The sequence below is a fragment of the Ostrea edulis genome, chromosome 1, assembly GCF_947568905.1.
Source record: "Ostrea edulis chromosome 1, xbOstEdul1.1, whole genome shotgun sequence".
Classification (NCBI taxonomy): domain Eukaryota; kingdom Metazoa; phylum Mollusca; class Bivalvia; order Ostreida; family Ostreidae; genus Ostrea; species Ostrea edulis.
The window spans coordinates 24085169-24111055 of NC_079164.1; the positions used below are offsets into that span (position 1 = coordinate 24085169).

The following is a 25887-nucleotide window of genomic DNA, read 5'->3' on the forward strand; positions in this document are numbered from 1 at the left end:
ATACATGTATATATATGCATTCTGAAAATGTTTATAAAGTTTGTTCAACAAATTATAAACAAATTGCATTAGACATAGTGGAACACTGCGAAAAACAGTGTTGATGGTGCTAGGAGGGGGGGGGGGGTCTCAATTTTATATGCGAGGAAATAGACTCACTAGATACTATATTTGGGTAGCAACCTAATGGAGTGTAATATTAATGCTTTCATTTAAAGCTTTATTTAACCTAAATGCATCAGTAATGTTTCGTTTGGTATAAAAACGTTTTTGAAATCAGAACAACAACAAACCCCCCCCCCCCTTCTTTTTCAAGTGAAGTAGAGACAAATGCGGTGTCGAGGTGCCGCCCCCTTGGTTGCACATTAAAACACTGGTATTATGTTTAAAAATATTCAGTACAGCCACGAAATAAATTTTCATTATTCTTTTTCCAGGTATCGGAAACTTTGTTTTAGTGATGATAATTATTCCACTAATCGCAAGTATATTGGTTTCTTGTCACCTCGAAACATGAAGAAAACAGCTGAAATGGAAGTACAGACAGATATAAGAATGGAAGAAATGACAGAGCTCCTGGATTTGAAGTCGAAATCCTAGAACCCTGATGTTGTTTGTCCAGAGAGTCGCGTGTACATCCAGTGACGGGAGCGTGAAACAGCATACTGGAGTGTCATTGAATATTTGCACTTTCCATTATCGCAACAATAGATTCTAGATCGCTACAAACGATTAGAGAATAATCATGAAAATGTGGGAGCCTTTTTTATAAAGTGTATTATAATTTGATGATAGAATGTTGTCATTTATGTTCTATTGAACCGTTATGCACTGGAAAATTGAACGTGTTTTAAGTTTCAAATGCAAACTAGTGCTACCGTAATTTCAAATAAAGTTTATTATCTATCTTCTAATTTGTTTTGAATATTTCTTAGATTGATTATATTTACCCTCTTGGAATACTTTAATATCAGTTGCTTGGATTTTATTACCAATCCATGATCAATTCGTAACATAAAAATGACAGTGGTGATGTTCAAATGTTCATGATGATAATAAAACATAGCCAATCAGAGTACAAAAATGCTAGTTTTGAAATATCAAGACAATTTGCAAAATGATCAACAACAGTTCCTACAAAAACGAAAGCAACTAAACAGCTGTTGGGAAATGAGAAATTACGATATACAAAAACATGAAAAATCAAATATATGTTGATGATTGAATGACATGATACCACAATGGGAATGATATCTGACATGGTGTGATAGTTTGAATGTCTGAAATTGGCTGAAAATTCAGACACTTGTTCCATGTGATGAAATGACTAATTAATCCCGTTCCCGTTTTCTTCGATGTTAAATCAGTGGTGGTTGAAAGTAAAGTTTTAGCCAAAATACTCAGCCATTTGGGGTAAGAAATCGTGAGTTTTTACTTGCATTATTTTTTAATTTGTGGTGAAAGGTGGGAGGACTGTTGGAACACCCCCCCCCCCCTCTAAATCCGCCACTGGCGAAGTGCATCAACAGTTCTTCTGGTACTTACTGGACAATTGGTTCAATATTACTCGACCGAATCACATTTTACCAGACCGAAATTCTATAGACAAATTAAAACACTTTGTTTAATATAATTTTATTCACGACAATGTTCAAGTGGTATTACCTCTCAGTTCCACTGCAATCTCGCACAACTCTGGACTAACTAAATTAATTTTTCTACAAAAGAAACAAGATATACCCCTCGATCCGAAAAAAAAACACAACCTAAGATCTGTCACTTTCCATTAAAAAATCGATTAAAAAAGTTATCTCTATCATTTTGAAACTTGACGTTTTAAAACCGGAAATGCCTAGGGCTAACCAAATCTGAGGGCGCGTGTAAAATTCGGGTAAAAACGGTGTTCCGGCAGTAACTCGAAAATGTGCTATTTGTGGACCGGGGGTGGGGGTGAAGGGAGGCACAATAGAGTATTAAAGTTTTACTTGAGAATATTTAATATAATGTTTTTAAAGCTCTTCTTCCCATGAACAGCTAGACCATGATTAATCATATAAATGCATTCTGAGAGAGTAGTAAGTAAATAAAAGAGTTAGAATTTCACAAGCCAACATTGGGATGCCATTTTGTATAATGATCTACCGCTGTACTGTAATATATCTCTTCTGTTGTGAGGGGATGATAATTCATCAATCTATTAGAAGATTGCAGATACCAGAGCTGTACCACAATATCAGCCCTAATTAAGTTCTGAAGTTAAGTAGCCCAGGTTAAACATTCGCCGTGCCCATTTCATAAATACCACTACCTGCTTGTTGAATTTTAAAGGGACTGATTCACGGTTTCCCCCCAAATTTTGTTTTTCACTTTAAATGATCAAAATCTACAGTCTAATATGTTTTAGAAGGTTTCACAAAAAATTTAGGTTATATATCATAACAGAAGCTCAATATAGAGAGTTTATTATTTGCTTTGAAAGCAAATATTGAGGTGTGTTATTGTTTATGAAGTTTTGAAATAAATGGATATTGATCCAAGTTTATTATATATACATGTATTATATGTCAAGTATACTTTAGGTAAAATGTGTCATTTAAAAGTTAAAATTTGTGATTGTACAAAATGAAGATGCTTTAAATTACAAAATTAATGTTTCACTGGTTTGTTTGTTTACATAAAAAGACTTGAGTCTTTGTTTACATAACACTGTATCAAAGCTAAAATATTGCTCTTATCCTTGCATTCAGATGGTCCAAATTTTGGTTGTCAACATTAAATGAGTTATATTTTTAATTTTTAACATCAAAAATGAAAAATATTTCTTTTGAAAAACATGAACCAATCCCTTTAAGGGCCTATTAAGTATTAGATTTTACTAGCTATGGCTGACTGCTAAGCAACATCCATGTGTTATTGCTATAACATACAATGTATATTGCATGTATATTGACCTCATGCATGAGAATAATTCTAAACATAGATGGACTATATCTATATAATGTATGTTTGAAATCTTGGTCAAAATGTGAATTATATTCTTCCCTAGGTGTTGGAGATTACCAAACACCAATGGAAACATGTGCGCGGAATTTCTACAAAGCCGTTAAAGCAGCACACTCTGAATTGATAAACCTTAAAGAAATACAACTTGTGCTGAAAGATGAAGCTGCAGAGAAGGCATATCTGGACATTTTTGAAGACGGGGGCTTTCAAATTATTCCTAAAACTGGGCAGTCAATGAGTACTAAAGATTGGGGCAAAACAATAAAAGGCTCCAATCTATCCAAAGAACAAGAAAACTGCTGCATCTGCATGGATTTACCAAAAAAACCAAAACGGTTACAAAAATGTGGTCATATCTTCTGCAAGGACTGCATTGAACAGTATTTTGAGTACAAGCCAGCATGTCCCAGTTGTGGCGAGTTTTATGGCAAAGTGATGGGAGATCAGCCTCCAGGGTCCATATCAATGAAGAAAGTCTACCATAGATTGGAAGGTTTCTATGACTGCAGTAGCTGTATCGTTGTGACATACTCATTTCTCAATGGATCTCAAGGGGTGTGTTAATATTTTAGAATTTAATCTGGTATTGCTTACCCATACTACAAATGTTTTTTAATAAGAAGTACAATATTTATTGAGTCCTTCAACTTCTTTTATAACATATTTCAGGGGACAGCTAAAAAATATAGGTTATAAATGATTGCCATTTCTGGTTGCCATTTTGAATTCCAATGGGATTTCAATCCCAACATTAAAAATTGAATACCAGTTAGAAAGGTATAAATGACAAGTACACCTCTTTAGTGGTCTTCCAAGGTTACAGGTGGAAAAAAAAACACCCAAAAAACAAGCTTGTCAAATTATGGACACTACATTATCAGGAATATATAAATTGTTAAGCGACTAGGGCTTACAAATTGACACTTGTTATGTAACATGTGGAACTTCATTATGAGAAGATACTGTATCAGTGATTTTTAGGTCATCTGAGTTTACTCAGGTGACCTTTTGCAATTGGTCAGTATCCATATTTGTCCATTGTGCGTTATCAATTGAACATTTTTTGCTTCATGATAACTACTTTTCCAGTTATTTTAGAATTTGGTATTTTTAGGACAAGGGTGACATCAATTGTAAATTTCAGGACTCCTGCACCTCCAGGGCCTTATGGGTGGGGCATAACTGCCAAAAATTTGCCATTTTTCAAAACTCCTTCTCTAAAACTGCATATCTCTAAGGAAAACTAAATACATAGTGATGTAGAACAGGAAGGTTGTAAATTTTATGATCCCTAGTGAGTGGATAAGAGTTTCGGACTTCAGGGCAGGGCCAAACTTCGTATATGTAGTGTCTCTATGTAAACCATTCTTAAAAAATCTTTAATGTATATTCATACGAAATTGGAACTAAATAAATATTTAGGAGTAGGTAGTCATTTCAAAAAATTGTGAATATCATGATCACGGGGGGTAGGGGTTTTGGTTCCAAGACGGAGCCAAAATTATTATATAGTGATTATTGTCTTTATCATTTAAAACACTTTTAGCTCACCTGAGCTGAAAGCTCAAGTGAGCTATTGTGATCGCCTGTTGTCTGTCCGTCTGTCTGTCTGTAAACTTTTTACAATTTTGACTTCTTCTCCAGAACCACTGGGCCAATTTAAACAAACTTGGCCAAAAGCATCCTTGGGTGAAGGGCTTTCAAGTTTGTGCAAATGAAGGGCCATATCCCTTTCACAGGGGAGATACTCACAAAAATGCAAAAATAGGGTGAGGTCATTTAAAAATCTTCTTCTCAAGAACCACTTGGCCAGAAAAGCTGAGATTTACATGAAAACTTCCTGACATGCAGATTCAAGTTTGTTAAAATCATTACCCCCTGGGCTTGGATGGGGCCACAAGGGGGGTCAAAGTTTTACATGCAAATATATAGGAAAAATCTTTAAAATCTTCTTCTCAAGAACCACTGGGCCAGAAAAGCTGAGATTTACATGAAAGCTTCCTGACATAATGCAGATTCAAGTTTGTTCAAATCCTGGACCTGGGGATTGGATGGGGCCACAATAGGGGATCAAAGTTTTACATACAAATATATAGGAAAAATCTTTAAAAATCTTCTCAAGAACCACTGAGCCAGAAAAACTGAGATTTACATGAAAGTTTCCTGACATAATGCAGATTTATGTTTGTTATGTATCGTTGTCTGTCTGTAAACTTTTTACATTTTCAACTTCTTCTCCAGAACCACTGGGCCAAATATAACCAAACTTGGCCAAAAGCATCCCTGGGTGAAGGGCTTTCAAGTTTGTGCAAATAAGGGCCGAGACTTTTCAAAGGGGAGATAATCACAAAAATGCAAAAATAGGGTAGGGTCATTTAAAAATCTTCTTCTCAAGAACCACTGGGCCAGAAAAGCTGAAATTTACATAAAAGCTTCCTGACATAGTGCAGTTTTACATAACTAATAAATAGAAAACAATCTTTAAAAATGTTCTCCTTAGGAACCATTGGGCCAAAGAAGTTTAGATTTGCATGAAAGCTTCCTGACATAGTGCAGATTCAAGGTTGTAAAAATCATGGTCCCCGGGGTAAGATGCCCGGGGCCACAGTAGGGGATCAAAGTTTTTCATACAAATATATAGAAAAATCTTTAAAAATCTTCTTCACAAGAACCACTGAGCCAGAAAAGCTGAGATTTACATGAAAGCTTCCTGACATAGTGCAGATTCAGGTTTGTTCAAATCAATAGCCTCTGGGTGTAGGATGGGGCCTTAATAGGGGATCAAAGTTTTACATACAAATATAATGGGGAAATCGTTAAAAATCTTCTGATGAAAAATCACTGGGTCAGAAAAGTTTACATTTATATGAAAGTTTCCTGACATAGTGCAGATTAATTTTGTAAAAAATCATGGCCCCCGGGAGTAGATTGGGGCCACAATAGGAATCAAAGTTTTACATACAAATATATAGGAAAAATTAATCTTTAAATATGAGCCAAGGTGACTCAATTGAACGATATGGCCTATGGGCCTCTTGTTTAAGTTTGCTGATACAGTATAAAAACTAAATGCATATTAAGGAAAAGCAGGAAAGGATGTACCAATATAACTATATTGTGAATTTTGCAACCCAGGGTTTTGACTAGGACGTGTTAATCTTACATAATATTGTTTTATGTAAAGTCTTTCATCAGTACAATGTATAGTCACTTACGGGGGTATTTAAGTTTAAAGAACACGTACATCATGTTTTATACTGTTGCTGAAAATTAGAATGTGGCTTAGATATACCTGTATGCAGAACAGGAAATTTTTTCTAGATTCATTGCCCTTAAAGCTAGTGATACTTTTAACTAATACCCGATGACCGATCAGGCCTATGGCCTCTTGGTTTTTCCTATTAATTATATAGAGAAAAAAAATACTGGGAATTTGAAATCAATACTTTATAGAGCTAATTTATAACCGAATATTTTTATTACCAGTATAAAAAATTACTGTACCTTTTAAAAAAGCACGAAAAGCCAAAGATCTAATACTAGTGCATGTTAATTTGTATCAAATAAAGGATTCAGAGGATGAAAACAAATCACTTGATAGATGTACTTTTTTGTTTAGATTTTTAAGGGTATGATATTCATAATGTTTACAACAAAACTTGTATCAGTTCACACACCTAAATATTTGTTTGTTATCATCAATGTTTAGCCTGAGCATCCAAATCCTGGACGGCAGTACAAAGGAATAGTTCGCTCTGGTTACGTTCCTAACAACGAGAGAGGAAGGCTGGTGGCTAAGCTGCTCAACGTAGCATTCAGCAGACGATTGGTTTTTACTATTGGTCGCTCTCGCGTTACAGGCCAGGATGGAGTCATCACCTGGAATGATATACACCATAAAACCAGGCCCATTGGAGGACCAGAAAGGTGAGTAGTGTTTGGGGTTATTTTATGCGAGGGTTGTTTTTATTGGTTGAGGACTCTGATCATCATAAAACACATACTTGCAGGTTTGGGTATCCAGACAATACATATCTTGACCGCGTATTGGAGGAGTTGGCCGCAAAAGGAGTCACTCCAGACTCGGCCGATGATCCACTGGAATACAGCGAGTACTCAAAGTTTATAAAGTACTACGGCTAAATTGTCAAACAGAACCAGTAACAGCACTGAAAACCAACTGTATTTACAGTATCCAGATAGATGACTTCTTATTGGAATACAACTGATAATTCATATTGATTTATATGTATGATATTGATTTATATAATGATTTATATGAATAATGTTAATTTATATGAATAATATGAGAGTTTAAAAGCACTTAATTGTCCATGCAGTGAAATAATAGTTTTTGTTTTGTAGCATTATTTAGATATATATTTGTTAATCTCAGTAAATTCATGTAAAAAAAATTCTATTTGTTAACACCTTGTGAGAATAGAAAATTTGCCTAAACATATTCATCATTTTATTCTAATATGCTGTACAAATATTTTGTTGATTGTTCAGGTATTATTCATAATCCAAATTACATGTAATATATCGATCTTGGAGTAACATGACCGGCCAATATTCATAAAGTCAGAATTAAAAGTCTTTTACTGAAAATTAAGTTATGTAATTATGCATCAATGTGATGAGTAGTGATGGTGAGAGAAAACATATTTACATGTAAAAACAGGATTTTGGCATGATCCATTAAATGGCAAAGTTTTATGATATATTCATGCCTGAAATTCAGCCACCATCAATGTGAGCAGTTGCAAATGTTATTTTCAGCCAGTCTACGAGATCTTCGATTTGCAACACACAATATGGCTTAATTAGTGAACCTATTTTCTAACGTGCAGAAACGCACTGAATGATCATTGGCATAAACACATCATTTTATTGTAGTAATATGTTGTACAATATTTTGTTGATTTTCAGATATTTATGATATTGAGGACTTCTGGCAGTCTCAGAAATATCTTTCAATTTCAAATCAGGAGATATTAATATTATGATTTCTGTCTTGCAATATAGATAAAAGCTTAAAATTTAAATTTGACAAACTGAGAAATCTGTAAATCATGTATATGTTCATTCAATGTTGATTTATATAAATGTTTTAGCTCACCTGATCTTAAAGATGAGGTAAGCTTTTCAGATCAAAACGTTGTCTGTTGTCCATCCGTGTAAACTTTTCAGATTTTTTACTTTTCTCAAGAACCACAAGGTCAATTTCAACCAAATTTGGCACAAAACATGCTTGGGTGAAGGAAATTCAGGTTTGTAAAAATGAAGGATCATACCCCCTTCAAAGGGGAAGAAAATTCAACTGAAATATAGATGGGATGTTCAATTTTTTTTCTGAAGAACTACTGAATTAGAATATTAACATTTTACATTGGACTATATAGGAAATTTCTTTTTTGTTGATTATAGTTTGCTCATACATGTATCATGACACCCCCCCCCCCCCCCCAGCACCTTGTTGGGGCCACAGGAGGGAAGTGAACTATTGCATATATTATAGGAATATTTTTTTTAGAATAATAGTAGAGTTCAATTTGTCAGATTGATATGCAAGCATCCTCTGTAGTATAGATTTTTGGGTTTAGGTGGTTCAGAATCTTACACTGGAATATTATCAGGAACATTCTTCGAAAATAATCTTAAAAACCACCAAGATACCGTACATGTGTATGGTGAAATTAATATGTAAGAGTCCTTATAAAGTGTAGATGTAAGTTTGCTTGTTCACAATATGATGCATGGGGCCAGGATGGGGCTCCAGCAAGAGTTTCAAATTTTACATCGGACTGTATGGAAACCCTTAAAAATTGTCAACTTGGTAAGTAGGCATTCTCATGTAGTGTAGATTCAAATTTGTAACTATCATAGCTCCTTAGTTCAGGGTTTATGTTGGAAATGGAATATACTGGATAATTCTTTACTACAAGAAAACAAAACGTCAAATTAATTTGAGAGAACCCTTATGTATAGTGTAGATTCGAACTGCATCATGCATTGTATGACAAGGGTGAGGTCATATATTAAAGTGGAACCTAATGATATGAATAATTATTATGAATATTTTTCTGATTTTTTTTTTTTTACTTCTTATTGTATCTTTTTAATGTAAAGCGCTAATTGGAGATTTTAAATTGATTAGAGGGCTATGCCAATGCTGGGTCGAATCCTTTATAAGGGTGCAATACAAATTTTAGTATTGTATCATTACAATTTGTAACGACACCGACACCACAATATTTAGGAAATGTGAATTCAACGATTTCTTATTATATCTTGATTATAATGAATATTTAACTGATGAATAAATTATTTCATGAAGCATGTACATCATACACTGTACCATGATGGGTTTTTTTAAAACAGTTTTTAGCTCACCTGAGCTGAAAGCTCAAGTGAGCTTTTCTGATCACCCGTATTCCGGCGTCCGTCCGTCTGTCCGTCTGTAAACTTTTCACATTTTCAACTTCTTCTCAACAACCACTGGGCCAATTTCAACCAAAGTTGGCACAAAACATCCTTAGGTAAAGGAAATTCTAAATGTTAAAATAAAGGGCCAGGCCACCTTCCAAGGGGAGATAATCAAGAAAAGGTAAAAATAGGGTAGGGTCATTAAAAAATCTTCTTCTCAAGAACCACTGGGCCAGAAAAGATGAAATTTATATGAAAGCTTCCTTATATAATGCAGATTCTAAATTGTTAAATCATGGCCCCCGGGGGTCAGATGGGGCCACAATAGGGAATCAAAGTTTTACATACAAATATATAGGAAAAATCTTCTTCTCAAGAACCACTGAGCCAGAAAAGCTGAGATTTATATGAAAGCTTCTTTATATAATGCAGATTATAAATTGTTAAAATCATGGCCCCCGGGGGTCAGATGGGGCCACAATAGGGAATCAAAGTTTTACATACAAATATATAGGAAAAATCTTTAAAAATCTTCTTCTCAAGAACCACTGAGCCAGAAAAGCTGAGATTTATATGAAAGCTTCCTGATATAGTGCAGATTATAAATTGTTAAGATCATGGCCCCCGGGGGTTGGATGGGGCCACAATAGGGGGTCAAAGTTTTACATACAAATGTATAGGAAAAATCTTTAAAAATCTTTTTCCCAAGAACCACTGAGCCAGAAAACCTGAGATTTATATGAAAGCTTCCTGATATAGTGCAGATTATAAATTGTTAAGATCATGGCCCCCGGGGGTTGGATGGGGCCACAATAGGGGGTCAAAGTTTTACATACAAATGTATAGGAAAAATCTTTTTCCCAAGAACCACTGAGCCAGAAAACCTGAGATTTATATGAAAGCTTCCTGATTCAGTACAGATTCTAAATTGTTAAAATCATGGCCCCCGGGGGTTGGATGGGGCCACAATAGGGGGTCAAAGTTTTTTAGGGTTTTCTGTTGTTTTTTTTATATAGTGCAGATTCAAGTTTGTTAAAATCATGGACCCGGGGATTGGATGGGGCCTCAAGGGGGGCATCAAAGTTTTACATACAAATATATAGGAAAAATCTTTTTAAATCTTCTTCTCAAGAACCACTGAGCCAGAAAAGCTGAGGTTTATATGAAAGCTTCCTGATATAGTGCAGATTATAAATTGTTAAGATCATGGCCCCCGGGGGTCGGATGGGGCCACAATAGGGGGTCAAAGTTTTACATTCAAATATATAGGAAAAATCTTTAAAAATCTTCTTCCCAGAACCACTGAGCCAGAAAAGCTGAGATTTACATGAAAGCTTTCTGATATAGTGCAGATTCAGGTTTGTTAAAATCATGCCCCCCTGGGGTAGGATGGGGCCACAATAGGGGATCAAAGTTTTACATACAAATATATAGGGAAAATCTTTAAAAATCTTCTTCTCAAGAACCATTGGGCCAAAGTAGTTCACATTTACATGAAAGCTTTCTGACATAGTGTAGATTCAAGTTTGCAAAAACCATGGCCTCCAGGGGAAGGTTTGGGGCCATAATAGGGACTACGGTTTTACATGCAAATAGATATGGAAAATCTTCTGATGTGGACCAAGGTGACTCAGGTGAGCGATGTGGCCCATGGGCCTCTTGTTTTAGTTGGAAATATTACTTCTTTACACAATAAACAGTTCAAACGAATGTATTATTTGTAATTTTTTCTTTGCCTATCTCTAGACAGGATTGTATTGGTACAGCAATGTCGGTCTGTCCAGGTTTTCTGCACATTTCTCTCATATGCTTGCACAGATCGATTTTTATGGAAATTGTAAGTTACTAAAACCGACAGTTATGGGGCTTTTTGGTATCTGGGTAGCGCAGAGGTAGCACTCTCACGTCTCACTGTTGTGACCCTGAGTTCGAACCCCATGATCGGCAGTGGTAGTTTGAGGTCGCCCGCTCCGACACGTGGGTTTACTCCGGGTAATCTGGTTTTTTCCCACATAATAACCCCCTAGTGCCAACATCCGTACATCAAAAGGACCCCATTGGAAATTTTAAAGCTTTGGAGATTTGATGGGTTATCCTTGGTATTCATGTATGCATATTTGTATGTAATTATGTATCAAATAAACAGTTATTTACCTATGTATTTATTTTTGAACAGTATGGGGAGACCATGCATGGTTTGTCTGTCTAACTCCTGGCACAGCTAGGTTTGTATCAATTCATGCAGTGTTACTGCATAGATTTTGAAGATATACATATTAGGGGCAAGATCGAAAACCCACAATTTTAAGACCCCCACCCCCCTTAAAACTAAATATGAATGTTGAAACTAATCGATTAACAAGTAAAAACATATGAGTATAAATAACACTGTATACCTTTTCTACTGTTTATTCACAAATGAAAGTGTACATTTTGTGCCTAACATATCCATTGTGAAGTCAAATATTTTAACATTCTTGGCTTTTAATTGATATATTCCTATTGCTACTCTCTTTACTTTTTCAAAGTTTTGGAATTGAGTGGATTTTAAAAATTGCAGACTGTCTTCATCTGTGGTTGATCAACTCCACAGATCCCCCTCGAAATAATCGATGAGACGAGTCTTCTTTGAATTGAAGTAAGACTGAGTACTGAATTCAGTCGGTTGGTTTTTTTTCAATTGCATTAAATCACTGAACGAAAAACTCCTTGATGATTGGTTGTCATCTTCTTTTCAAAGAGCGTCGAAGGTCCATTATCCCATTGGTTTCCATGTCAGAGTATTGAAAATTAGATATCACTATTGATGGGTCAATACCTTACAAGAATGAATGTGCGTGATACCATGACAACTTTATGGAAATTATCAAAAGAGATACTGTCTATTATTATTTTTATTTTATTTTTGTTTTGGCTGTAAAGACCTATGATGACCAATATTCGTTTGTTTGTTGACTCCTTGGCAACCATAGCAATAGGACTTTGTGTCGAATGTGGATGTTTCCCTAACATTCCTTAACTTAGGAATCTGAGAATTGATATGTGGTCATCCAATGAAAGACCAAGATAACTTACAGTGATCAATCTTATAACTCCTATAAGCAATACAAAATAGAGAGTTGGGAAAACATGGACCCCTGGATATATCGGAGGTGGGATCAGGTGCCTACGAGGAGTAAGCATCCCCTGTCGCCCGTCACACCGGCTGTGAGCCCTATATATTGATCACGGATCTCCATCGCCGCATTTTCAAAATCAATAGGGGTGTAAGCTACAATTATTCTTAGAAGGTAAATAACCCTCGAGGTACTCCCACAAACAATTCAAATGTTTTACAGTACTATTGACATGTCGTACAGGAATTGAAGAAAATCAAAATCCTTGCCACATGCTCATCTTCAATGCCCATACAAACACTCTGTAAAATGAGGTTTTCACTTGAAAACAACCCGGGGAGGGGGGGGGGGGTCGCCGGACAGATTATGTACTCTCCATATAACATTAAATTTCAAATAAAAATGGCAAAACTCCTGCAAGAGAGGTCAAAATGAATCAAAATTGCAACATGATCTAGAGTGACCCACAAATAGCTACATAGCAAGTTTCAGCTTAAATTGTGACAGATAAATGGAAAAAGACAAACCAAAAAAATGGGCTTATAAAAGGATTTTTAAAAAATACCAGTTATTCCGCCCTATCAACTTTGATGAATCGGACAAGTAGATGTACTCTCCATCTGGCCCGTTTTCGCGGGCAAATTTTATTTCTGTGTGGGGGAGGGAGTGTGTGCATGCACAAAATTAGCCTTATTTGTGAATTACTATCATTAAGTGCTTAAAGAGAAGATCGCCATTCTCTTCATCGGGAAAGAGCCTTATCAAAATTATAGAATCAGAAGTCCCTCGCCGGCATCCATATTGTGAACCTAGCAGGAAACAGCTACTTTCGTTTGTAAAAAGTCCAGGTAAATATTTAAATTCCATAGTTTTAACCTTTCCTCCCACTATTTTTTATAGATAGACTTCTTGCCTTTCTAGTTACAAAGGAAACCTTAGAAGTTTCAGGATAAAAAAATATTTCAAGCATCTGTCACGTAGGCCTACTGCGATTAAAATTAAAATTTCAGGCCAAAGATTGCAAACTTTCGGGTACCCGTAAAATTGGAAGGAAAACAAATGAACCGAAACGCAATACATGTATAACAAATCTCCAAAAGTTACTGTGATGGTCATGGATCACAAGTACGAAAGCCAATTACATCTAGTAGTTCTATCATGAGGGGAAATGCTCGTAATTATTTTGTTACTAAAAGAAATCAAAGTACTGAAAGTACTGAAAAGCGCTAAGCTGACTTCATGAATTCTTTCTGAAATGTTAATGAGCAGGAACAACAGAAGAAGTCTATGTATTACTCTTTATTTTCGCACAACTAAATGATACATTTTCTGTCAGGAAATCACAAATATGGATGGAAAACAATGTCCTGAAACTTCACCATGTTGAAATATAAACTTTATATGACGTTGTTAAACTCTGGTCACTATGATAATTTTGGTCTTTTCAGGAACAAAATCCCTGTCCTTGGATTATGAAATTTACAATTTTGGTAAATGACACCTGCTCCTTTTAAATTTCTATTTAATCAGAATTTAGTATCAATAGCATGAAAGACGATGTTATTGAAGTGTTTTACACATAAACATTTTATACCCATAAACTTTAGAAGATATCTTATAACTTTTATAAAACATCGTAAAAAAATCATGAAATACCTTTAAAGAGAAATAAATGTAAAAACAGCGTGTCATACACCTAAGATGGTAATGATGATGTCGCAGCTCAACTGCTGAGAATTTTATCACTAGGTGACGGTCATTAATGGATATACAGATATCATATATTTATTAGAAGAAAGCTGACACTGTGTATCGATGAATTTTATTTAGATCCAAAGATGACATCTGGCGAGTTTTGTAAAGATTTCAAAGTAAGTCTTCGCATTCGGACAGAGAACTCCAGTTCCAGAAGACGAGTGAGAGACATCATTGGAGAGTTTGATTTTACCTATGCCATATCACCTCCAATTATGCAGTTCATTTTCACGGAGGATTTTAACACATTTAAAAATTACATGCAAAACAATGGTTACTCATTAGATGGAAGTAAAAGTCCAATAGAAGTAACCAAGATTTCCGCAAAACGTACATTAGAAAATATCGAGGTACTTGGTGATGAATTATGTGATGTTATTTCTTGTTTCACGATTGGTTATGACATCAGGACTATCGCTGTTCTTTCTGGAATGGATGGATCTACTTTTGATAGCCTCCTGTCTTCCTTCGATCTTGCAGTTAAGTGGAACAAGGAGAACAATTGTTTGTGCATATGTGGGAAACATTTGCAGGTTGAAAAGGCGTATCAAGAAATTCAAGAAAAATACTCAGAACTGTGGACATACTCCAAAGATGCATTCATAGATGTGAGTAATACTAGCATAATACATGTGAAATGTACAATTTGATTTGATGCTAGTAGTTCTTAATTTTGAAAGGGTGTTGCAAGTCTTTTGAACGTCAACTTGAGTCTTCTTGGCAAGTTTTACTGGATATTCATATGCATCAAATCACAGCGAAATATGGACTCATAAAATCTTTCACTTGCAAATAAGACATCTTTTTCATTATTCTGGAAAAAGGTAAAAAAGAAATCATATAATTATATAAAATAATTGAGAGCTTATATCACTCTTTTGTTGGTGAAATTATACTTCATATGAAATGCTCTAACGAGTCATTAAATAAAATTTTGGTGTAAAGATCCACCTTAAAACTAATGAAAAAGCTCGCGCATGAACAATACTGTGTAAAATTATATAAATATATCACTGTTCGGTATCTTCACCTTTCATGAAACGAATTTTTCGGTTTACAATGGCGTTTCCCAATGAATGTAAAAATCTTCTTCTTTTTTTTTTTTTTTTTTTACTTAAAATTAGTTTTTTATTATCTGAAGAATTTTCGCCTTTGAATTTTGTGTCAGATGAATATACACAATAAAGAGAGTTATATTCCAACATGGTCATATCATTTCGTATTTTCAGTTGAAGAAGGAAGATGAAAAACACGTGCACATTACTGTATCAACAGATGTAAGAAGTCCTATTGTCAGGCAGTGTTCACTGACAATTGATGTGTTACCATTCCTATATAACTGCGCCCCAGTCCTGAACATAGTTACTACAGAGGTTATTAGGCCAGCAATGGAAGATGCTAATGTAAAACTGATTAAGGAGGAACTGAAGCAGTCGACATTTAGTACCCTGGAGGCATTGTGTCTGTCTGTGTTGAATTCGTTCATTTCAGTTACATGTGGTTATATCTGTCGACCCCTCCTGGTACCACAGGAAATTCAGCAAGACATCAAGACAAAAGTGACGAGATTTGAAGACCTTTCATTCGTTTGGCACATCGAAGACAATCTACTTTGGGTATGTTCTACGAGAGAAAAATTCCAATCCAGATTTGAAGAACTCATGAAGATTGTCCATGGTTCAAAAGTTCAAATGGAATATGCTCAGGTGCCTCTACTCACACAGGAGGAAGAGGTAAAACAAACCATTAGTAATGTCCTTGGTGAAAGCGTATTTTTAATGACGACGACCCTATTTCATTTCTTCGACAGAGATTTCACTCAAACTTTGATTTGCAACAGAGTAACCTTTGATGAGTTAATAACTCGATTTTTCAAGAACTATAAGGCTACGGAGACAAAGTCTAATGGAGATAGTGTCGAAAGTTGAAGAAAAAATCTAATGGAAAATTGTCCACGGTGGATGTTTCGACTCAAAGTATTTCATTATAACACTAATTACAATTACTTAAAATGGAAGGGGGGATAATATGTCTTGGACTAAACATTTTGCGGGTCTTTTTGCAAAGATTGAATAGTATTTATTCACTATGCATTATGGCAGGTGTTTATCAGTGAATGAGAGAAGATGTACAGTTATACTAGTATCTTATCATTTAAAACAGAGATTGTTGTTAAAGTGATTAGATGTTAATACATCAGTGGAATAGCAATGCTGACAACAAATTATTCAAATATAAATATGACCCATACTCCAAAAGTGAATCCAGAACATTTTCAAAAGGGATCGTGACTTAGGAATTTTTGTTTTGGCTCAAAATAGGGGTGTTGTACCCCCAAAATACATAGAATACCAACCTATTATCAACAATTGTGAACACGGGGTTTACAAGAATGCAGTAAATCTTGAGACGTTGACAACTATGATAAAATCAATGCTTAGTTTTTTTTCGATTTTATGGAAAAATCTTTTTAAAATGTGTATTTTGTCATTGTATGGTTGTAGATGGAGTTAGGGACACAACCGTATTTGATGTTTATTTTTGTCCAAGTTGTAAATCAACCTGTTAAAAATAACAACAGACACTTAGAACTGAATATATGCTTGTTGAAAACTAGTTCGATCCGGTTTTCTACATGTAGTACCACATGTCTGCAAAATCATTACCAATTATGGAGTGTCATCAAGGTCAAAGGGTCACTGGCTGTTCCATTTAACGCCAATTGTTTTACCATATGATATTTTAGAACTTAATTCTAGTTTATATCTTCCGTGGGGATCCGGGTTAGAATAGGTCCTCAGTACCCCCTTGCTTGTCGTAATTTACACAAAATTTAATTTTCAAAAGATTGAATCGCACACGAAAGACATATATCAACAGAAAAATTACACTACATATACCGAATGGAAATAATCAATATGTTCTATTCATTTATAGTACATGATGTACAATGATATTTAGCAACAAAAATTTTTATTCATGGTATGAAAAGATACATAAAATTTGCATTGCTTGTCATTATAGGAAGATTTGACGGTAGAAAAAACGATATGGATGCCACCTAAGGGTATGGAAAAGAGATCATAAGAGAAGTACATTATTACAGTTTGACAGTAACTATTGTCTGCTCCAGAAAGAAAATATGTTCAATCTATTTTTAAAAAGATAGGAAATGCTACCTCATTTCAAAACAAAAATATGACGGCATTGTAGTTATGAAATCACGAAAATAATGTGTTTCAATTTAATTTTAGCTCACTCGAGTCATAGGTTAAGTGAGCAATTTAATTTTAGCTCACCCGAGTCATAGGTTAAGTGAGCAATTTAATTTTAGCTCACTCGACTCATAGGTTAAGTGAGCAATTTAATTTTAGCTCACTCGACTCATAGGTTAAGTGAGCAATTTAATTTTAGCTCACCCGAGTCACAGGTTGAGTGAGCTTTTCCGATGAACGTTTTTCCGTCGTCTGTCAGCGTTGTCGTTGTCACAAACTTTTCTTATTTTTGGACTTCTTTGGAAATGCATTACCAATTTCAACCACACTTGCCACAAATCCTCTTAGGGTAAATTGTTTTCGGGTTATTGAAACGAAGGACCATGTTTTTATGCCCCCCTTCAAAGAAGAGGGGCATATTGATTTACACCTGTCGGCCGGTCGGTCTGTCTGTCGGTAGACCACATATCCGCTCAATATCTTAAGAACCATTCACTTGATAGTAATGATATTTCATATGTGGGTTGCTTATGAGTAGAAAAAGACCCTATTTGTTTTTCAGATCAAGGGTTAACTACTTTGGACATAGGAAGACTGTCCATTCAATATCTTGAGAACCCTTTTATTGACAGACATCAAACTTGGTACACTGGTATATCTTCAGGAGAAGATGACCCCTATTTATTTTGAGGTCACATTGTCAAGGGTCAAACTGGACATAGGAATATACTGTCCACTCAATGTCTAGAGAACCCTTTGCTTGACAGACATCAACCTTGATAGACTTATACATCTTCAGGAGAATATGATTTTGAGGTCACATGGTCAAAAGTCAATGGTTAAACTGGACTTAGTAATATATTGTCTCCTATATTTTAAGAATCATTTGCTTGATTGACACCAAACCTAGTACACTGGTACAGCATAAGGAGTAGATGACCCCTATTAATTTTTAGGTCACTTGGTCAATCCACTCCTGACATTGGAAGGTATTGTCTACTACTACCAATCACATTATACATACGCACAACTCTTTTCAATTTTGCACCATGGGGCGCATATATGTTTTACAAACATCTCTTGTTTCAAGAAGAGATACTTGGAAAATTTAGTAGATTGCCCAAAAAAAGCTTCTTAAGAATCACCGGACCAGAGAAGCCTTAACTTACATGCAAGATGACTTATTTTGGATTTCTAAATTTACAGTCGCAGTGAAATATAACAAACCCTTTTTGCATTAACTTCTATACAATATATTTGCTGATTGCAGCATATGTTATCTTTTGACATTTCCTTTTTTATCACTGATGGGGATTTAGAAAGTGAAAATAAGAAATGTGACAAACCGCCTTCAAATCCTTCCTACCAGAGCACAAATGAAAACACAGCAATATATGGAATAGATGAAGACACCTATAAAACTATGTTACAATATTTTGGACAAGAGGAAACTTGGATTACGATTCGACCGCGTTGGTTGAACGACAAAGTCGTCATCGATACAACGATTCAGGGTGCCAGAGAATATTTTCAAAAGAAATTTCATGAATTATTTTCAATGAAGAATGAAAACTTTATTCCACAATCATATTCATTCCAAAGACGTAAAGAGGGATTGCGAACAGAATCTGAAGAATGCGATTCAGATAGCAAAATGACAACATCAAATTGCAAGCGGAGATTTGATTCAGAAGAGGAGAAACAATTAGACGGAATAAAACTCTCCACCGAGGAGGGTCTAATACTAAAAGTGTATTGCGCCGATATCCTGTTATTAGACGTGGAGTGTATCGTGAATGCTTCCAATGAAAATTTAATGCATGGAGGCGGCGTGTCTCTGGTCATATCAAACGCTGCTGGACCAGACCTGGATAAAGAGTGCCAATGCTTTATCGAAAAGAATGGGCCTCTGAAAGTAGGAACGTGTTGCACCACCACAGCAGGTAATCTCACCCGGTACCGATGTGTTATCCACACGGTAGGACCACGCTGGAGCGATTTCGAAAACAAGGACAAATGTCGAGAAAAACTCAGGCAGTCTATATATGGATGTCTGCAAGAAGCTACATATCAAAATGTAAAGTCCATTGGTTTCCCACCAGTTAGCACAGGTGAGAATGAATTACTAAGATACTATGCAAGTGTTTTATGTAAAAGATTGATACACAAGTGAATATTGAGCAGCAATATTGCAAATTCTTTGCACAAAGCAATTTATAAATATACCAACGTTACAGTAATGGTCTATGTAATAGATCAACCAATTTTGAAAATGCATATACATTGTACATAGAATTGTTACATGCACCGTCATGTGTTGATAAATGGCTTCTCATATTTTACATATTCCGTTGGTTTCAATCTTATACAATGTACTAATACATACATTCAAAATTCATTGATTCATCTGTGATTCACACTGAAAAATATCTCGTAATATTCCGATGTTAAAATACTCGGATTTGAATTTTTTTTTTTTTTTTTTTTTTTTTTTTGATCCAGGAATATTTGGTATGCCCAAAATCGTTTGCGCGGAAGACTACCTCTCTGCTGTTTTGGAGTTCAGTTCACATTATGGATATCAAACGGAATTAAGAGAAATACATTTCATCGACGTAGATGTTGACACGATAAGAGTGATACAGAGTGCTTTCGCGGGCAGGTTGAAAGGTAGAAACAATTTTGTAATGTGAAATTACTGAGGATGGTTTTTGTCTAGTAACTGAAATAGCTTTGAATTTTTTAATTGTAAATGTCAGTTTTGTTGCAAAATTGAAATAATATCCATACTAGGTTCTGCAGAGACCACAAAAATCACGAAGGTGATTACCGGTTTTACAATCGAAGTGCGTGGTGTTAGCAGTAAGACAACTGTTGACTCAGTGGAGTTTTATTTCGACAACAAACGGAGATCTGGTGGGGATGGTGTAACGAACGTTAGACAAGCCAAAGAAGATGGCGCATTTTATGTCACTTTTAACAACGAAGAAGGTGATTATCCACAGTTTTGAATATTTCAGACATCTATGCTGTAGAATTCGAGATATACGCGAAAGATTTATCCTAGCGTAATTTAGAGAGAACTTCAGAAGCACCACCCGTGAATGAAAATTATTCGCTTTTATCTGTATCTTGCCGAAATATTTCGCATGTAAATACTGTTTCAATTAACAGTTTAATCACGAATTCGTGTTCTAGCCATTTGACGTCTATAGTCATCTTGTAATATTAAGTACTTGTGTAAAATGAGAAATTTGCAGTAAATAGTTTAGTAAAAATATTTAGTATGGCAGAATCGAAAGAACTAGATATGGTTTACTGTTCTATATAGATTTTGGCATAACATGCAGACAGTGCTATTAGTGTAAGGCTCAGGGGTTCAACACAAAAAAATCGGATATTACGGAAGTTTGTTCCTCAGCTTTTCAGCACAACCACACAGGCTGCTATAAGTATATAACTGTCTAGGCACGAGTTCAATTCTTATTTCATTGGTCAAGACATATCATATATTTATTATGTGAGCAAATTCAGTTGAAATTGTTTATGCCTTTTCAAAATTTGGAAAAGACTACATTTTGTGGTGAACGGATTATGTAATCAAAAAGCTCTAATTCTGCACGCACATGTATCTATCATTTCTGTTCTATCCATTACATCATCAATATTTATATTTTTATGCCCATAGAGTGTAATGCAATTTTGTGAATTGTAATACAAGTAGTAGAGACCTAGAACAAATTCATTTCTTTGGTTGATGTTTTTATTCCAAAAAGAACACCTATTCTCAAAAACGTTTACATTAATCACCCGAAATTTTGAATGAAAAATTTGTAGTTTGGCCAATAATTCAAAAAATTGATCTCCGCTGTCTCCTTCTCAGGACTGATTTCTCCTTACTCAAATATATATGGAAATCATTACCAAATATGGAGACAAGCTAAGGTCAGGCGGTTACATGCATGCTTAAGGTGGTACTGTACATCGTTATAATGGCTGACTTCCTTTAAAAACATGAATGAAAAAATCGATATCAGCAATATTAGACTTTTCCTTTTCTATTTTTAAAATACCTAGCCGAGTAGCTCAGTAGGTTAGAATACTGACTACTGAACTGTAGGTCACAAGTTCAAGTCCAGCAGGGGTTTTAAATTTTTTTCAGATTACCTTCTACTAAAACTGTATTTTTTGACAAAATAAAGTAAATTAAAAAAATTTCAACTTCAAAATATTGTTGTACATATCCTCCACTTTTCATCTACATCAAATTTCTCTGGTGTAGCATACCTCCTTAAATAACTTAATACAGGTCAATAATGTCTACATTTTACATACTCGAGAAAGGTTGTTTTGAAATATAAAAGCCAAGGCTTTTATATTTCAAACAATATTTCGAGACCTGCAACATACACGAAAACAAGAATTTTGTTTTTATTCGACTACGGCTCAAAAATATACAACCGATCGTTTTCCTATATACCTACGAATTAGGTCATAGCAGTTTCCGAAACGGCCTACATTGTTTGGTTGGTTGTTTTTTTTTGCTGACGAAACAGGTGGGATGGTAGGGTTATTCTAATAAAAATCTTATTTTGAAAATATATTTCAAGTATTTAATTTTATGTTGACGGATTATATCAATTGCTTTGAATACAGTTCAAGAAAAACTTGTCTGTGCATCCACATGTTTACATGAATTGTGTATCGCTCTCGAAATGCAGACGATTGGTTTATGCTGAATGACAAATGTTCTTCAGTCATGTATGAATTTGTTGTACTACATTTTTTGATTTTTATGATTATAAAATTGAACTATCAGTCATCAACTTTAGTTTTGCATTAGCAAAACTCGAAAACTTATGTGCAAGCGAGATGTGTATCAGATTTCTTATAATCACGTAATACGTATAAAGGGCTGCCCGTATAAAGGTATATCGTATAATAATGACCGCGGCATTCTTTTAATGTTTGCAATAAACGTGGTAGAATGTCTAATAATCACTGCTTGTGAATTAACATGAATAATGCACTAGACTCAACGTTGACTTGATCAAACTATCGACGGTTTCTGTTAGGTCATTGCACAGATTGTGCGTGAACTCGCTCTGCCTACTGGTACAGAAACCAACAATAACTTTTATTCTTACTTTTCGCTAACAGTTGCGCGTTTTAATTTCTGTAGGCAAACAAGACAGTCTTGTAACCTTTTTGATCACATGCTCTACAACACTGTAATATAGGGAGGTACCGCCACAATATAAGGAAACTAATCCACCTACTGTTTTTATTCATTATTTACATGTTTATTATGGTAAGGCTTTTTTTATCTAAAAATAAAATTCATGTTCTATTAACGTATGTTTGTTTTTTGGTAGCCATGAAAAAAGTCTTACAACGGAAACACAAAATCGACGGAATAGAACTTGATGTTAAGCCTTGCATAAACACGGATGTGCAGGCCATTCCAAACCAGGGAGTATTATCTGTGCAGATTTATGTCGGAAACATTACGAAAGTAAACGTCGATTGCATAGTAAATTCAACAAATGAACAGTTAATGCGCGGAGGTGGAGTAGCAGCTGCGATTTCCGAGGCAGCCGGTTATGCCCTGGATCAGGAGAGTAAGGATTTTGTAGCTAGAAACGGTCCATTACCTGTTGGAAAGTGTTGTGCAACAACTGCAGGAAATCTTCCATACAAGTTTGTTATACACGCGGTTGGACCAAGATGGCATGACTATTCCAGTGAAGATAAACCTTACTGTCTTGAAGACCTCCAGGAAGCAGTAGAAGTTTCATTTAAAGAAGCCGACAAACTTGAAATGAAGTCTGTTGCATTGCCTGCTATAAGCTCAGGTGATACACTTTTTTATTTGATATATTTCAATCACAAAAAAAATATTTACAACCATACAAGGCTACTACAAGCTAGAGGAGCGTTGAGAAAACATACGAAACTGTCATATGAATTCTGCTTGGTTTATGTGTGTTTGAGAACGAAATTGAACGTTGCTAAATTTAATCAAATCTGATTCGTTTGAAGCATATTGGAGTATATTATTGGCAGGCGGTAGCTTTTCTGCTCCGGACCTAAGTATGCTTCTAACTAAATTTACGTTTAAATCAGGAGTTTTCATCTTGGAATGATGCATTCACTGTAAATCCATTAGATGTCACATTATAAAGACTGGCGATCCGCAGTTCTTATTTTCTTGGTATTCAGGGGGCGGATCCAGTAAATATTCAAAGGGGTCGCACGTTATATGTGTCTTTTCTGTTCTGGAAGGAGGGTTATCATTTCCCATCATAACAGAGTAATCTTCTTAGCGAAGATTTTCCAACCAAACGTGGGGGCTGAACCCTTTGTAGCCATCCGTTCCATCCGGATCGTACAATATACCGCACAATCATTGGGAAAATACAAGAACGTAAATCGTTTAAATAAAAAGGAAGGATTTCTGTCTTTATATTAGAAACATACATGTACATCTCTTTCTGGTGTCGCTAATACATGAACAATGTATAAAGAATTTGGAGAAACGTGCAAGGGTCCATGTTTTCCCAACACTCAATTTTGTATTCCTTATAGGAGTTTTGAGATTGATCACTGTTCGTTATCGTCACCTTTCATGCTGGTGTTCTATTAAGCTCCTTCTTTCAACTCTAGTATATTTGTGAATCATTTAAAAATATATATTGTTATCTATCATGAATAACGAGACAAAACATTCTTTGGAGAAACAGTTGCAATTTTTTTTAATTGTGTGTTTTAAGGAATATTTGGAGTCCCCAAAGAAAGGTGCGCGGAGAGTTATTACAAGGCAGTATGTGGCTTTTTGGCTTCCTACGCACGGCAGAGTTTGCAGGAAATCCATTTTGTCGACAGAGATCCGGACATGGTTGCTGAAATCCAAAACGCTTTTAAAGATTTCAAAAGTGTCTAAAGGACTCTATATTTTCTGTTCCTTAGTGACTTTTTGAGACAGCTATATACAATTGCTATACAATACTTGGAAATACCACCTTGTTTCAAAACAATAGAAATTTTAAATTCTTATTATGACCGCAGTAATTGGTCATGGAGACCATGCAGTTTTATAATGATTAAATTTTCAGCAAGACATATGGCATTTCATGTCGTTTTTGTTGTGTTTTGGGGGGGGGGGGGGTGTTGAGGTGCGTGATCAGATACATGTACCGTTTTAATCAAAGAGGTATAGCGCATTTGCTGACAAAACGGCCGACTCAGAAATCTAAATGGAAAACACGTGTTTCTAATAATAGACTGGCGTGTTCTATTTAAATATAAGGCCAACGTTTTTTATGTTTCGTTAACCAAGATAAATAACTGCCGCAGTTTAATATTACTGACATTCATATGAGTCGTTCTTTAATCAATAAACCATTTTCCTATTTGGAATGATGAACAGTATAATATTTTCATAGGTGCATTCATATTACACAACAACCCTTTTACATATGGCATTACTTAACTGACTGTCTTTTTCTGACATGACTGCAGCAATTTTAATAGATTTCATCAGTTCATTTGCCGTTGGTTGATAATTCGAGTGTTTAGCTTGGCCTAAATATCTTATGATAGTTCAAGTTCAAACCACATTATACATGGTACATGAGGTGCATCAAATAAATTGGGAAACGGCCTGTTTCACCATATACCATAAATGAGGGCGTAGAGCTTTTCAGCTGAAAAATGTGTTTCACAAATTCTAAGTGAATGCGCTCTTCAACTTGTAAATTTTTATACCCCCATATTTCACATCCATAAATTAAAACTGGTAAAACTACTTTGTCAAACAGGTCAAATTGTCAACTAATTCGTAAATCAAACAATCTAATTTTCCTTATAATTCCATACATAGCTTTTTGGGCTTGTTCACATAAATGTTTCTTAGCTCTACAAAAAGACCCTGATCTAGAAAACATAATACCGAGATATTTGAATTCTTTTACATTCTCTATAACATCCCCAATATAGTAAAATTGCTTTTCATCAATGGACCCTTTGAGAATATCAAACGTTTTGTTTTATCGACATTAATATCCAATTTCCACTGAGTACAGTATATAAAAAATTCATTCAATGTACATTGTAAATCATCAGCAGATTCGGCCATTATAACTGCATCATCTGCATATAGCAGAATTAAAAGTTTCAAGTACAACAAAAGTTCCTCTTCAATTGAATTAGTAACACTTTGTAGGCCAATAATGCCTTTCTCTTGTAAAAAAAAAAAAATATTCAAGATCGTTAATATACAAAGCAAACAGAAAGGGGGATAAATTATCGCCCTGTCTTACCCCAACATTACATGTGAAAAAGTCAGTTAACATGCCATTTATCTTACA

At 35.1% G+C, this 25887-nt stretch overlaps 2 protein-coding genes across 3 annotated transcripts in view; both read left to right on the forward strand.

The window, feature by feature from the left end:
• LOC125663742 (uncharacterized) overlaps window positions 1-11587 on the forward strand; it is a 54381-nt gene extending 42794 nt beyond the window's left edge. For both annotated transcript variants that reach the window (XM_056153089.1, XM_056153090.1), the window contains exons 9-11: window positions 3047-3558; window positions 6713-6930; window positions 7014-11587. In XM_056153089.1, the coding sequence (XP_056009064.1) occupies window positions 3047-3558; window positions 6713-6930; window positions 7014-7146 (863 nt within the window). In that variant the 3' untranslated portion in view covers window positions 7147-11587. The remainder of the gene's footprint in view (window positions 1-3046; window positions 3559-6712; window positions 6931-7013) is intronic.
• Window positions 11588-13129: 1542 nt separating this feature from the next.
• Window positions 13130-24647, forward strand: LOC125663744 (uncharacterized). Its single transcript, XM_056153091.1, has 9 exons — window positions 13130-13396; window positions 14379-14911; window positions 15533-16036; window positions 17328-17370; window positions 18838-19629; window positions 20021-20188; window positions 20312-20509; window positions 22894-23373; window positions 24292-24647. Exons 2-9 carry the CDS (start codon window positions 14387-14389, stop codon window positions 24459-24461), a joined length of 2880 nt encoding a protein of 959 aa, XP_056009066.1. The 5' UTR covers window positions 13130-13396; window positions 14379-14386; the 3' UTR covers window positions 24462-24647.
• Window positions 24648-25887: the final 1240 nt, after the last annotated feature.

Coding starts and splice junctions, on each gene's coding strand:
- LOC125663744 (XM_056153091.1), top strand. CDS start 14,387: ATGACATCTGGCGAGTTTTGTAAAGATTTCAAAGTAAGTCTTCGCATT. Junction 20,510..22,893: donor CACTTTTAACAACGAAGAAG/GTGATTATCCAC, acceptor GTTTTTTGGTAG/CCATGAAAAAAGTCTTACAA. Junction 23,374..24,291: donor ATTGCCTGCTATAAGCTCAG/GTGATACACTTT, acceptor GTGTGTTTTAAG/GAATATTTGGAGTCCCCAAA.